The sequence below is a fragment of the Sorex fumeus genome, unplaced genomic scaffold (genome assembly GCF_029834395.1).
Source record: "Sorex fumeus unplaced genomic scaffold, SorFum_2.1 ptg000063l, whole genome shotgun sequence".
Lineage (NCBI taxonomy): Eukaryota > Metazoa > Chordata > Mammalia > Eulipotyphla > Soricidae > Sorex > Sorex fumeus.
This window is the reverse complement of record NW_026606120.1, coordinates 10,478,701-10,494,360: the sequence shown is the minus strand read 5'-3', so window position 1 is coordinate 10,494,360 and position 15,660 is coordinate 10,478,701. Positions and strand designations below refer to the sequence as shown.

At 45.8% G+C, this 15,660-nt stretch overlaps 1 protein-coding gene across 1 annotated transcript in view; it reads right to left on the bottom strand.

Moving 5' to 3' along the window:
• The window catches only part of IQCH (IQ motif containing H), a 144,057-nt gene that overhangs the window by 38,315 nt on the left and 90,082 nt on the right, over positions 1–15,660 (bottom strand). The window contains exon 9 of the mRNA XM_056128076.1: positions 13,086–13,372. Coding sequence (XP_055984051.1) covers positions 13,086–13,372 — 287 coding nt within the window. The remainder of the gene's footprint in view (positions 1–13,085; positions 13,373–15,660) is intronic.

Here is a 15,660-nt window from a genome sequence, read left to right as displayed (position 1 = left end):
TGAAGGCCGATTTATTAAGGGGTGATTCCATGAAGAGTTTTCTTTTGAAAGAGGTTGTGTAAGAAATAAAAATGGACACACACAGAAAAGGGAGAGATGTGTCAGAGGAGTGGAGCCTGTTGGGGCAGCAGGGCTGTCTGGTCTAGGAAACCGGGGGCCACTGAGCAAGCAGGCTGGCTTGTTTTGAGGGAACTTGGGCTAGGGTCAATACAAAAAAGCAATGAATGACACTTGGTGGGAGGGTTGGTTCAGGGCTTGGTGGTTTCAAGGCTGTCTGGGGAAATAGGTAAGACCCAGAGCAAACTCTTGTGTATTTTTTCACCCCAATACCAACACCAGATTTTGCTACAGGTAAAAGTGAGTGGAATAATATGAGACTGATACCCAAGGACAGTAGACACAAGGGCGAGGAAGACTGCCCCATAATGGGAAGCCTGCCCCATGAGCTTGGGGAGAAGGCTGCTAGAATAGAGAAGGGATCACTAAGTCAATGACGGTTGCAGATGGGAGATGTGTGCTGAAAGCAGATAAAGTACTAAACGTGATAGCCTGTAGTATCTGTATTGCAAACCACAAAGTAGAGAGAGAGTATGGGGGAAATTGTCTGCCATAGAGGCAGGGGAGGGTTGGGATGGTGGGGGTGGGATACTGGGAACACTGGTGGTGGGTTATGTGCACTGGTGGAGGGGATGGGTGATCGATCCTTGTATGACTAAAACTCAAAATTGAAAGCCTTGTAACTGTATCTCAAGGTGATTCAATTTAAAAAAAAAGGTGAGTTGAAATATTAAAGACAACATTGGTAGGGGAATTTTATCCCATAGAAAGTCTTAGTCACAGGGGAAAGTTAGTTGGGATTAAGTAATCATTAAATGACTACTTAATAAATAACAATTAACGAAGTAATTACTTAAATTAATATTTAAGTAATTTACTTATTATTACTTATTATTAACTGTTAATCTTTGTCTATGGACACTCTTTGGTCTGTGTCAGCACCGCAGAGAGCAGAAGTGGGAGAACTGGGGCCAGGGTACTTAGTACGCGGGGAGGGTGCTTGTGTTGCATATGCCCAACCTGGCTTCTGTCCCTGGCACCACATACCATCCTCCAAGCCCTGCCGGGCGTGATCCCTGAGCACAGAGCCAGGAGTCAGCCCTGAGCATGACCTGGTGTGGGCGCCAAATGCAAAACTAAACAGAACAGAAGTGTGGCACCTTCTGGAAGGTGGGGCTCACAGGGGAGCCTGAGACTGTTGCTGGTGAGGATAAGTTGAAAGGCCTCCGATTCAGAGAGTCTGGGTCCCATTCCAAAGGGAGCAAGGATCGTTCAGATGGGAGTGGGCACTGGGAGACAGCACAGGGTTCACTGCATATAGGCAGATGAACTGGGTCTGCTGTCTGACCAAGGTTCTACTGAAGAGCTGACATTTATTTTCAACCTTCCTGCGGGTGACAGTGAGCCCAACGCTTGAGGACAGTTGCACGTGGCACTATGATACATGGCACGGTCGGGCAGTCAGCATTAACAAACACAACTGTAATTTTCACTGTAAAGTGTATTGATCATTGCCTTCTGCTTGATGTAGAAGCCATCATCATGGCCATCAGCATTGCTGTTACTTGTATATTACAGGTCTCTTTCATTGCCACCTTTTCTTTTCTTTTAATTTTAATGCTCCCGAATCCTTCGGGATCTATTTTCCCTTCACCAGGTATTAACTTGTGATTAACAACGTGCCTCTGATCGCATTTGAAAACTCTGAATAACAGGCATTTCTGTTTATACCAAAGGTCTATTAAAATTTAATTTAGATATACACCGTTAACCTTCTTATATATAAATAAAATACCTTCCCTAAAGAGAAAAAGGCAATCTCTTTGAGCTCCCTTGGTAAATTCTTTGTCTCTCTTGAAGACAGAGTTAGGAGCACTTGCAAACGAGAGTACGGGAGGGGGGCAGACTAAGGAGATATATCCATTCATTCATTTAATAAATATTTATTGTGACTCTATTCTATGCGAGGCTCAGGGCTAGATGCTGCGAACACAGCAATGAGCAAGAAGGAATTATGACATTTCCGTAGATCTCGGTGTTTCCATTCTCTGACATATATTTGTTTTTGATCCTTCTGTCTCACTTCAGGATGGTGCTAATGCTCACTGACTTTTAAAAATAATGCTAATTCAATTCAGGCTCCACTCACAGTTTGAGAGCCTGCTGAGGCCGGAGCACCAATTTTACATGTGATTATGCCGTTTGATTTACTAAGAACAGCACCTTCTCTCTGCTCAGCCTCTCAGAACGTCCTGTGGGAAGGAGGGCAGCGAAGCCACCGTTTGTCAGTGGGAAAATGAGGCTCCGGGAGGTCCAGCGAGTCCTCTCAAGTATCACAACAGCTGGAGGGGAAAACTGGAGCCAGAGTCCATTAGCCGTCGTGATGAAGCTGCTCTCCGCTGATATATTTATATTAAGAAACTCCTAGAAACCATTTTCAGGCTGTGTGGGATACTCTTGGAAGAGAGCCTCACATCTGAAGGAACCGGCAGAGGGACACGGGGCTGAGACCTCCAAGCCTGCTCAGATCAGGACTGGGCCTCCTACACCCACATCCCCCATTTTCCAGTAGCTTGGCAGTCACACCCACAAACTGCCCCCTGCGCCATGTAATTCCATTAACAGCCTAGATCCAGAGACTATAAAACAAAGCTCCTGGAAGCACCCAGCCGCATTCACAGCCACGCAATCTCTTATAGTCTAGCCCACTGATGTACCTAAAGCAGCACACCTGTGTTTGGTTTTAACATATTGCATATATATATATGCAATATATATATATTCTTCATCCCTCTCGGAAAGCCTGGCAAGATACCGAGAGTATCCTGCCCACACGGCAGAGCCTGGCAAGCTCCCCGTGGTGTATTCAATATGCCAAAAACAGTAACAATAACGGGTCTCATTCCCCTGACCCTAAAAGAGCCTCCAATACGGCACTGTTGGGAAGGACGAGTAAGGAGAGGCTGCTAAAATCTCAGGACTGGGATGAATGGAGATGTTACTGGTGCCCGTTCGAGCAAATCAGTGAACAATGGGGTGACAGTGATACAGTGATACAGTGGGATATTCTGACATAAGTAAAGATCTTCGTTTTTGTTCCTCTTCACAATTGTACTTTCTCCTAAGTCTTGTCTCCTTGAGTAACTAGGAATGTGCATCAACACTTGCCTGCATTTTTTTCCCATCTAAACTCTTAATTAATGGTCATCCTTACCTTTCCTTGTTTTCCTTTTAAGTCATAACTACCACTGTTTATAACAGACATAGCTATGTCTAAAGTTCTCAGCTACCTGATAACCGATGTCTTTAATTCTGGGAATTTCATCGGTAAGCACCTTTGTCTGGTGCCTTTTGTGGAAAGACAAGGAACTGGAGGATGATTTAGAATCCAAGCAGGTTTGAATGAGGCAAGTCAGATGTGATATTGTAGGAGTCAGATACTTACTCCTGTATATTCTGAGCTTTTCTGCTACATCCCCACCCCTCTATCCCCACACATCTCCCCCGCACCCCGCCTCCTCATCTCACCCTCCTTTAATTCTTTCTGATTATCTTCCTGCTGAAATCCCACCTACTCTGGAAGAATCTCTCTTTCACAGCTTCACACAGAAGGGCTCTCTCTCTAGTCTGAATTCGTGTAGCAAATCACTTGGTGGTTAAACCTTTTTGATGATCTTTGTGATGTCTCTTTTATTGTTCTACAGAGCTGCCACTGAAGCTTTCTCTTGCAATTCATTTTCAAAGTCTGTCTCCCCAACTACATTGTGAGTTCCTGACAGGCAACTGCCTCCACCTCTTTTGCATCTCTGCAGCCTCTAACACAGAGCATCATGGCTTGCCCATAATAGATGCTCAGTGAACACTTGCTCCTCCCCATAGACTTTCTCAGAAATGAGTAAGTTATGTTCAGCATATTTGTATTATTTATAAGTTATGAAAATCCAGTGGTCAGTGGTTTATCATATGATTATGATGTGGTTTATCATATGATTATGATAACATCACCAAACAGTGGGCTGGAGTGATAGAACATCGGGTAGGGCATTTGCCTTGCACATGGCTGACCCGGGTTTGATTCCTTCACCCCTCTCAAAGAGCCTGGCAAGCTCCCCGTGGCATATTCGATATGCCAAAAACAGTAACAACAAGTCTCCCAATGAAGACGTTACTGGGCCCGCTTGAGAAAACCGATTAACAACGAATGGGAGGACAGTGCTACAGTGGTACAGTGCACCAAAGAGTTAAAAAAAGATTTAAGGATGACGAGATAGTACAGAGGGTAAGGTGCTGGTCTTGCTCATAACCAACCCCAGTTTGATCCATCTTCCCCTTGAGCAAATGCCAGGAGTGATCCCTGCGCCCAGAACCAGGTGTAAGCCCTGAACAGAGATAGGTGTGCCCTCAAAATAAATAAATAAATAACAGTGAAACCCAATGCATTTTCTAGAGAATTAAAAAAAACCTCACAGAGGCAGTATTTATTTCTAAGAACCAGTAAGAGTATAAAATGATGTGTGAGTGTCGAATAAAGTTGGATGATGGCCGGGGCTGGAGCGATAGCACAGTGGGTAGGGTGTTTGCCTTGCACACAGCCAACCCGGGTTCAATTTTCAGCATCCCATATGGTCCCCTGAGCACTGCCAGGAGTAATTCCTGAGTGCAGAGCCAGGAGTAGACCCTGTGCAACACTGGGTGTGACGCAAAAAGCAAAAAAAAAAAAAAAACAAAACAAAAGTTGGATGATGGCTGTGAAATAGATTTTCTTAGGACCAGGAACATTTCTTAGTTCTCTGTTCCTTCAGCATCTGGCATTGGGTCCAAGTGGAAGCTTGGGAGATACTTGTTCGGCGAGCATGTCCGGCTTTCATCAGTGGAAAGCCTTTGGTTGGAGCATTGTGTCCTTTCTGGGACCCGCTGCCTACTTTCCATGGAGGACTCTCAGGGCATGGCAGGGAGCTTCTGGGATCTTTGCTTCCCATTCTTTGGGGCAGAGCCCCTCCCCTAAGCCAAATACAGGAAGACCTACTAACTCCGTGTTTCCTAGGAAGGGTCCGAAAGTCTGCCATGCTCCCGTTCCCGAAGACTGGTATACTGGAAATAAGTTTACTGGGCCCAGGTGGCGCTGCTCTCGGCTCCTACCGGTTCTGTGTCTCAGGGGCTGGCCCTCCTCCTTTATTCCCAAAGCACTCTGCATTCTCTCTGTCTGTCTAATGGTGCCAGTATTTAAACCCTTGATTTCTGAGGCCTGACTCTCACTTCCTCACATCCAGACTGAACTTCCCCCAACCCAGTCTAGGTGTCTGGAGCTTCCTGACACTCTCCTTTAGTGGTAGCAGGGCAAGCACCTCTAGGGGCCTCTGTGGCTATTGCCTGGGTGGGTGCCTTGTGGTCCTATAAAGCCCCCTCCCTTACCTGGGCTCTGCAGGCTGGCTCAGTTCCTGCCTGAGTCCAGTGTCCAACATCTGCTGACTGCATTGCTTTGCCTGAGTCTCGGAGCCCAACCTGCTTCTGGATCTGCCATCAAAGGGCACTGCAGCCGAGGGGCCAGTGGCAGCTGCTCGGCCCGTGACAGCCGCCTTGAATTGATGGTGACAGCGGGTCCCTCCTCCTTCCCCTAAGCCAAAGCAGCTGGAGCACAGAGAGAGGCCTGTCCCCTCAGGCCTCCAGAGCAGCAACCTCCTGCTTCATGCCTTTCTAGTCCCTGGGGAGTTCTAGGGTCACCACTACACATCAGCTTCTGATTCTGACAAGGTCTGCACCCTGCGCCTGCACCTTACAACGTTCAATGTGACTTTGACATCAGGACTGGGAAGGAAGGGTGCTAGCTCACTCCCCAGGAATATAGACAACACCAGACACGCTGGGGGCACGGAGGATTTCATCACGACAAATCCCAGGAAGAAACTGATGCAACTGAACTCAGTAAGCAGGTTGCCAGGTGACGCACAACAAAATCTAATGATGATCAACAGAAATCAAAAGAACAAGGGATGAACCAAAGGGGAACAATACCAAAGACAGAGAACATGAGAGAAAGCTCCAAACAGAAATTACAAGGCTGAAGAATACAAATAGCCAAACCAAAAATTATTATAGAGGGGTTAAGCCTCTTTGTCAACCGAGAACTTGACAGAGCCAAGGGTAAACCAGTGAATTGGAGAAGAGAATAGCGCAAAGAAAAGAACAGTAGCTAGAAAAAAATTTTAATGAATGTAACATAGCAAATGTATGAGATAATATCAAGCAGGAAAACATTCGTGGGGCTGGAGCAATAGCACAGCAGGTAGGGTGTTTGCCTTGCACACTGCCGACCTAGGTTCAATTCCCAGTATCCCATATGGTCCCCCGAGCACCGCCAGGAATAATTCCTGAGTGTATGAGCCAGAAGTAACCCCTGAGCATCGCTGGGTGTGACCAAAAAAGAAAAAAATCTGCATATTAGAGATTCCAGAATAAGAAGACAGAAAGGACAAGACATATTGAGCTCCAAACAGAATAAACCCAAGTAGATGCACATCAGAACACATGGTAGCTTAGTGGGAAAAAATTAAAGATAAAGAAATAATGAGTCCGGAGTTATAGTACAGGGGGAGGGCCTTGCATGTGGCCGATTAGGTTCGATCCCCGGCACCACATATGAGCCCCTGAGCCCACCAGGAGTGGTGCCTGAGTGCAGAGGCTGGAGTAAGCCCTGAGCACATCCTGGTGTGGTCCCAAAGCAAAACAAAAAAAGATAAGAATATTCTTAGAGGCATCTAGAAAATCTCGTATGAGGGACTATGGGTGAATTTTCCAGCAGCCGCTTCAGAGACTAGAGACAGTGGCAAGGTGCACTGACTTATGGAGGGGCAGAGCCTTCAAGTCACTCTGCTCAGCAAGGATTTCACTGAGAATTAAGGAGTGGTAAGGAACATAAAAATCAGGAATTAACCTAGAAAGGAAGCTAGAAAAATCTCAAATATGTGGAGAGTAAGTAATATGCTGTTGAATAACTACTAGGTTAACGAGGAAATCAAAGGAGAGATTAATCAAATACCCAGAGACAAGTAAAAATGAAGATGCAAGTTATCAAAACCCAGAGGAAGGGTTTGGAATGTGACTCAATGGAAAAACAAATGCTTTGTATGTGAATCTCTGGATTCTATCTCCAGAATAGAAAGAAATAAAGAGGGAGAGGGGGAGAGAGAGAAGGAAGGAAGGAAGGAAGGAAGGAAGGAAGGAAGGAAGGAAGGAGCAAATGAAGGAAGGAGCAAAGGAAGAAAGGAGGGAAGGAAGGAAGGAAGGAAGGAAGGAAGGAAGGAGCAAAGGAAGAAAGGAGGGAAGGAAGGAAGGAAGGAAGGAAGGAGCAAAGGAAGAAAGGAGGGAAGGAAGGAAGGAAGGAAGGAGCAAAGGAAGAAAGTAGGGAAGGAAGGAAGGGAGGAAGGAAGGAAGGAAGGGAGGGAGGGAGGGAGGGAGGGAGGGAGAGGGAGGGAGGGAGGGAGAAAGAAAGGAAGGAAAGGGAAGAGAAGAGAAAGGAAGGAAGGAAGGAAGGAAGGAAGGAAGGAAGGAAGGAGCAAAGGAAGAAAGGAGGGAAGGAAGGAAGGAAGGAGCAAAGGAAGAAAGGAGGGAAGGAAGGAAGGAAGGAAGGAAGGAAGGGAGGGAGGGAAGAGGGAGAGAGGGAGGGAGGGAGAAAGAAAGGAAGGAAAGGGAAGAGAAGAGAAAGGAAGGAAGGAAGGAAGGAGAGATAAAGGAAGAGAGATAGGAGAAAGAAAGAGAGAGAAATAAAACATGGCATTGGGGAGCTAATTCAAAGGCACCCATGTTTTGTATGTGGAGTCCCAAGTTTGGTCTTTGAGACTGCCGAGGGCCCCTAGCACTCCCTAGTGTGGCCCCAAAACAAAACAAATGAAAATTTAAACCTGCAGGAAGGGGTGTATTGGCATTTTGGTGATCAGCATGGTATGGGAACACTGAGCCCCTGAAACATTTATGTTCTTGGGGAAAAAATGGTAAATAACAAGAACAGCACTAAAAGGAAAGTTTATAATAACATAGCCCAAAATAAAGAAACAAGACAAAACTTCAACAATCTAACCTCACACCTAAGGGAACTATAAAGACAAGAACAAATGAAACCAAAATTCAATAGAAATAAAATTAAGGAAAAACTAACAAAAATTTTAAAATTACAAAATTAGGGGCCAGGGAGATAGTACAGAGAAAGCATTTGACAAGATTTTGTTTGGTTGTTTTGGGACTAGACCTGGCAGTAGCTCAGGGGTTATTCCTGGCCCTTCTCTCAAGAGTTACTCCTGGTAGTGTTTTGTCAGGTGGGGGGTAAGGTGGGGGCAGGGGCATATGAGATGCCAGGGATCAAACCTGGGTCAGCCATGTGCCAGGCAAATGCACTACTGGCTGTGCTATTGCTCTGGCCCAGCGTTTGACAAGATTCAATGTTATTTATATTAAACTCAACAAAATAGAAATAGAAGGAACTTCAGCACAACAAAGGCCATACATGTTACGCACTCAACTAACATCAAACACAGTGGTGGAAATCTCAAACCTTCTCTCTAAGGCACAAAGTAAGGATGTGTATTCTTGTTACAACCATACAATGCAATCTTGGAAGTCTACCCAGAGTGATAAGTGAAAACAAACAAAAGGCAACAAAAGGAAATTTGCAGATAACTTGATGATGTTAATGAAAAAAACCCCAGGACTCCACTTAACAACAACAAAAAAAGTAACACAGTCCAACAGGAGCTAGAGTGATATACAGCAATAGTGTTTGTCTCACATGTGGCTGACCCAGGTTCAATCCCTGGCACTCCATAAGGTCCCCAAGAACCACCAGGAGTAAGCCTTTAGCACCTCTAGGTGTAAACCCCAAAACCCCAAAAGCAAAACAAAAACTCAACAAACTTACTCATAGCATAGAATTAGAGACTGAGCTCAACAGGCTGAGTGCACGCTTTGCACGCAAGAGCCCTTGGGTCTGATGCCTGCAACCACATGTAGCACTGCCAGCACTAGCCACTAAGCTCAGAGTCAGGAGTAACCCCAAGCAAAACAAATCAACAAACTTGGACACAACAAATCAATATAATATAGTGGGAATATAAACCAGTATAGTGTAGTGTGAATATAAATCAATATAGTATAAAGTGTGAGTAGAAGTTGCTATGGAATAGTGTGAGTATAAATCAATATATGTATAGTGGAAGTAAATATCAGTATAATATAGTGGGAATATATATCAGTATAGTATAGTGTGAGTATGAAACAGTACGGTACAGTGTGAGTATAAATCAGTATAATATAGTGTGAGTATAAATCAGTGTAGTATAGTGGGAGCATATATTAGTTTAATATAGAGGAAGTATATATCAGTGTAGCATAGTGTGAGTATAAATCAATACAATATAGTGTGAGTATATATATCAGTATAGTGTAGTGGGAGAATGTATCGGTATAATATAGTGGGAGTATATATATCAATATAGTGTAGTGGGAGTATATATCAGTATAACATAGTGGGAGTATAAATCAGTGTAATATACTGGGAGCATATATATCAGTATAGTATAGTGGGAGTATAAATCAGTATAATATAGTGGAAGTACATATATCAGTATAGTGTAACGGGAGCATAAATCAGTATAATATAGTGGGAGTATAAATCAGTATAGTGGGAGTAAAAATCAATATAGTATAGTGGGAGTATATATCAGCATAGTATAGTGGGAGTATAAATCAGTATAGTGTAGTGGGAGTATAAATCAGTATAATATAGTGGGAGTATATGTGTCAATATAGTATAATGGGAGGCTATAAGTTACATTTCTACTTGAAAGTGAGAAACTAGACAAGAAAGAAATAAAAAAGAGATGGCACCTGGATCAGCAGCAAGCAAGGCACCTTACGCACTGTCCTGCTTGTGCGTGCATATCCACGCATATAATCCGTGTGCATATCTATGCATATATCCATGTGTGTGCATATCTATGTATATTTCCATGTCTGTGTGCACTACACATATAAAATACACAACTCCCTAGCTCTGCCCACCGGGAGACCAGAAGAAATCATACTCTAAAATAGTAAGGGGGCTGGAGAGATAGCACAGCGGGTAGGGCACTTGCCTTGCACGCGGCCAACCCGGGTTTGATTTTCAGCATCCCATATGGTCCCCTGAGCACTGCCTGGAGTAACTCTTGAGTGCAGAGCCAGGAGTAACGCCTGTGCATCGCCAGGTGTGACCCGAAAAGCAAAAAAAAAAAAAATAAATAAATAAAAAATAAAATAAAATAAAACAAAATAGTAAGGAAGGTGGAGCTGGAGTGAGAGTACCAAGGGAAAGGTGCTTGCCTTGCACATGGCCAACTCGGTATAATCCCCCACCTTATATGATCCTATAGGAGGGATCCAGGAGTGATCCCTGAGCATCCCCGAGTATCGCCCCAAACAAAAAACAAATAGTTGAAATAGTAAAGAAATACTATGACCCCAGACCTTAATACCACTTAATTGTCCACTGAAAGGACCCAAACCTCCTTGGCTGAGCTAAGCTGGACCTATGGTAGAGAGTAAGACAGTGCTCAGTGAGTAGCACATGCTTTATCCCACCCACTCAATGTCTAAAAGCCTTGATTCCCCCCATTCAGCACTCTTTCACTGTTTCTTTCCACAGGTAGCTAATGAGCTCCTGCTTGTGCTAGGACCATGTGTGCTGGAATTTGGAGGTGGCGGTTGGGAGCTGACAGACTCAGCACAGCACCTTAGATGTAAGATATGCAACATTTGGGGTGGCTGGTGACCACTGGTGGTATGGCCGTAGACCCAATATGCCAAACACCAGTAACAATGATGGGTCTCATTCTCCTAACCCTGAAAGAGCCTTGAATGTGGCACTTTTTAAAAAAATCTCAGGGCTAGGATGAAGGAGACATTACTGGTGCCTGCTCGAGGCAATCGACGAACAACAGGATGGTCGTGATGGTGATCGTGGTGACCACTGGAATTATACCCACCAGTTTAAAGTTGGCCTTAAGATATGCAGTCTGACAGAGCATGGTGTTTGATGTCAGGGTCCTAGAGGGAGTGAAATCTGACTTTGTTGGGGCTGTCAGAAAAGGCTGCCTGAACTGTGACTGACTGAATGGATGGACAGGAAAGTGAGAGAGAACATTTCAGGCAGAGGGGCAGCATGTGCAAAAGGCCTGGAGCAGAACAGAATGGCAGGGCTGGGAGGGACTGGCCTGGTTAGAAAAATATAGAAAAATAAGGTCACTGAGGGTGAGAACAGGCTGCCTAGTGCATGGAGCCTGTCAGAGAGGGGGCTGGGTCTTTCTCCCCCCATCCCCTCACTGTCCTGAATCAGTAAGACCCAGCATAGTGCCAGTCTCCCTGCTGCCCAGGGCTTCAGGGTCACCCAGCTCCCTCCTGACAGACAGTGGAAGGTTGCAGCCTCCAGGGCGTGTCAGCAAAGGGTCTGGTTTCTGGTGTCCTGGCCCCTGGACACCGTTCTCCACGCTTGTCCTTTTCTCCCTAGAAGTGTGGGTCTGGGAAAAGAATGTGGAGCCATGGAGAGTCTAGAGACAAACACAAAATGACAATTGATTGGGCGGCAACCAATCCAAACAGAAAGGCTCTGACTGAAATGGAGAATCACACGGCTGAGGAAGACATGGATCAAGGGACCCAAGGGCCCTGCTTGGGGGGGGCAGTGGCCGTTCCCTCCCACCTCCGATGGGGGCCTCCAGTCTCATGAGGAAACCCTGACATTGGGGAAACCAGTCCTCTGAAGCAACCGGAAAGTCAGTCAGTATAACCTCAGGGGTGAAAACCCAGAACAGCATCAACAGCAAAAACGCTAAAACTACTGGTTGCAAATATTCTACCTCAAAAGCCACATGTATGCCCAGAAAGAGACTCACAGTGAAGCACTGGACAGACACACAAAGTAACATATGTCTGTGAAGGACAGCACAAAGTGTGCAAACATGCTGAGTGAGACTTATCCATGGACATGTCCCGGTGCCCTGAAGTATAAAGCTGTGGAGGTCGAGGGGGTGGCATGGGGCTGGGGGGATGTTGGCAAGGAGGCCTGGAACCCGAGCCGGCGCTGCTCCATTTCTGAAGCCGGGTGGTCTGTTCATGATGTTCTTATTTAGATCTTTTGATATGTATGAGCTAGATCCCAATACTTTTCTGGAGGGGGTCAGAGTGGGCCACAACACCCGGCAGTGCTCAGGGCTGACTCCTGGCTCTGTGCTCAGGGATCACTCCTGGCTGTGTTCAGGGAACCATATATGGAACCTGGATCAGCCACAGGCACGACAAATGTCGTGTTGTACTATAGCGTCCTACCTAATATTAATTAATTATAAATGTCCTACCTGCTGTACTGTATAGCTCCACTCCCCTTCCCCCCAGAATGATCTTTCTTTCTTTCTTTCTTTCTTTCTTTCTTTCTTTCTTTTCTCTTTTTTTTTTGTCTTTTTGGGTCACACCCACAGGGGTTACTCTTGGCTCATGCACTCAGGAATTACTCCTGGCGGTGTTCAAGAGACCAGATGTGGTGACCCAGGAATCAAACCCGGGTCAGCTGCGTGCACGGCAAACGCTCTACCCGCTGTGCTATCACTCCAGCCCCCAGAATGTTTTTTAAGAAGAAAAAAAAAATGACAGCCTAACTCATGGTGAACAGGAAAATAGACCTCTCAACTCGTCTTATTTCTTCTAGAGATTGATTTTCTACTTGAAAACAGGTTCCAGACAGATTTGATCCTAGCATAAATGAGTCCCATGGTAAGGGCCCTGGGGCAGAATGGAGGCCCAGGTGGACAGAACCGGGTTGGGGGGGGGGCGGGTGCGGATTGATTGGGAGCGAGCAGGCAGACCCCAAGAGTCAGGCACAGGCGGTGCAGACCAGGCAGTGGGGAACCTAGAGTTCCCTCCAGAGCCCCCTGCCCTGGTGTGTGTGTGGGTGGGGGGGGGGGGGGCGGGAAGCGTTTTGCATCTCCCGGGGCGGATCATCGACTCACCTGCTGCTCCAGGGAAAACGGGTCAATGAAGGTCACCAGGTCAATGGAAAAGTAGCCGACCACCTTCCGTGTCCTGCAAGCCGCTCCAACTTGGAGGCACAAGGAATGAAGAACTTGGGGCTCCACGGAGGTCTGCGGTACGGTGCTCCCGGAACACACGAAGGGACTGTCGCCGTGGATTTGGTCCCCCGTGGCCAGCACTCGCGTTTTCCCGGTGGGCTCCACCAGCATGTCCACCTTCAGGTTGGTGATGCTCTCTGCCGGCGGGTACGCCTCGATCACGCCCCCTGGTGGGAGAAACGTGGCATTGGTGAGCAGGCGTGAGGGCGGATGGGAGAAAGTGACCCAGCCTTGGTCCAAGGTGGGAGCTCAGCTTGGCATCTGCCGCGTCTCCAAGACTCTGGGCAAGTAGCTTCAATTCCCTGAACTTCCCTTTTCCTCATTGGTAAGGCGGGCTTAACCGATCTTACCTCCGAAGGTCCTTGTACATCCGACCACATGTGTCTTTCACTCAGATGAATGACACGTTGCTGGACTCCAAGATCACAATTAGGAAACACCATTATGGTCCTAAAATTTAAGCCCTACCCAGGGGTGCCAGGGATTGAACAGGGATTTGCCACGTGTGAGGCACGTTACCTTCACCCTGGTACCATCTCTCTGGCCCTCTGTTCTAGTTCTGGACATGAGCAAGGAACCCCAGCATTGAAAGGCACATTGTTTTGGATATTGTTTTGGTCACCCGTCTGTCTACCCTCACAGCTTTGGACATTTTGATCAGGCTTTTATGAGGCATGTGTGAACATGGGTAACAACTTGTGCAGAGCCAGTTGGAAAATGAAAAGCCCAGAACCTAGAGCCAGGACCAGTGCGTGTTTTCTCTGCTGAGGACGAGTATTTCAGAAATGATCGCACTTCGCCTTTTGCTGTGAATAACTAACAGATCTCATTGACGGCCAATTGGACGCTCAATGAAGCCCATAGCTGTAGCCTCAGCTAGTTTTGTGGGTGAGCTAGGAGACCCCACAAAACATACATGGCTAGATTTTCTACTTCCAGACCTGACTTACAAGTATTAAGTATATCTATCTCTTGTATGTAAAAAGGTGAATAATTTATGACAGCTAAGATAAGATTATTTAAAATTAAAATGCCCCCTTGAAAAGACAGCCTCTGGAACCTGTTAAGATAAACTTGTCTTGCATTTCACAAGTTGCCCTCTGCCCACAGGCTTTAAACTCAATATAGCACCGTAGCACTGTCCTCTCGTTGTTCATCTATTTGCTCGAGTGGGCACCAGTAACGTCTCCATTGTGAGACTTGTTACTGTTTTTGGCATATCGAATATGCCCCAGGGAGTTTGCCAGGCTCTGCTGTGCGGGCAGGATACTCTCGGTAGCTTCCCGGGCTCTCCAAGAGGGATGGAGGAATCGAACCTGGGTTGGCCACGTGCAAGGCAAACGCCCTACCCTACCCGCTGTGCTACTGCTCCAGCCCTTAAGCTGAATATACAATTAAATCCTGGGGTTGTTTTGTTGTTGTTTCTGGTTTGTTTGGTTTTTAGTAATTCTCACTCTATCCCCTTAAAGACCTGCACTTGTTTTGTTCGTTTGTTTTATTTTGCAGTCACACCCAGCAATGCTAGAGGCTTATTCAGAGATCACTTCTGGCAGACTCGGGCAACCATATGGTTTTACAGGGATTGAAACCAATGTGGCACTTTCTTTAATCTGTAGATTTGGTTGGAACTGACCATAGAGAAAGCTCAGTTTCAGAAGGAAATCTGATTTAACTGTCTCATTTAAGATATGCTTTCTTCAAAAGAGCATGTGCTCTGTATACCTCAGTGCCAGTGCCAGCAAGTAATTGAAACAAAATACCTTTTTAAAAAGTATGGGGGCTTTGGGGTCTCCAACTCAGCTAAAGTTGGCGGCTTCAATGGTTGCCTAAATTTTGAAGATGGTGCGTTTAGTGGAAACACATTGTCCTTTAAACTCATAAGGTGGCTTTTTACTTTTTTACTTCAAAGTAACTTATAAATTTGTACTGGCTTCTCAATATTAGAACTATAGCTTTTTCACAAGTGATTTCTCCTTTCTTTCAAAGCAGTTAGTTCCTCTTTTTTCACCTTTGTATTTCTTAAAAAAAAAAAAAAAGAAATGACTGCTTTCTCTTTTTCAGATGTGACCATGAATTTTTTTTTGTTTGTATTTTTTAGCTGAGGAACATTTTGCGGCTAGAGCACGCTTGAGAGAGCAGAGCGTGGCTGCAAACAAAACCAGGGTGGAGATGGAGGGAGATGGTGGGCTGCGGGTCAAGAAGTGAGAGAGGCTAGCTCGGCTCACACGAGAATGTTTATCATCATTGGAGCCTGCTGGTGCACGGGGCTCCGAGCTGGCTGAGGGATGGAATTGCAGGTTGTCTAGAACTAGACATTCGAGGCCTTGCCAAAAGGGTAGTTCTTGCTGTGCTTCCCCTCTTGTGGGATTTTGTTCTAGTCATTTCCCAGCTTTGAGGTTTTTTTCTCAAGTCATTATAAAATTAGCTTAAAGCTGTTTTTTCCTGCCTCCATCCA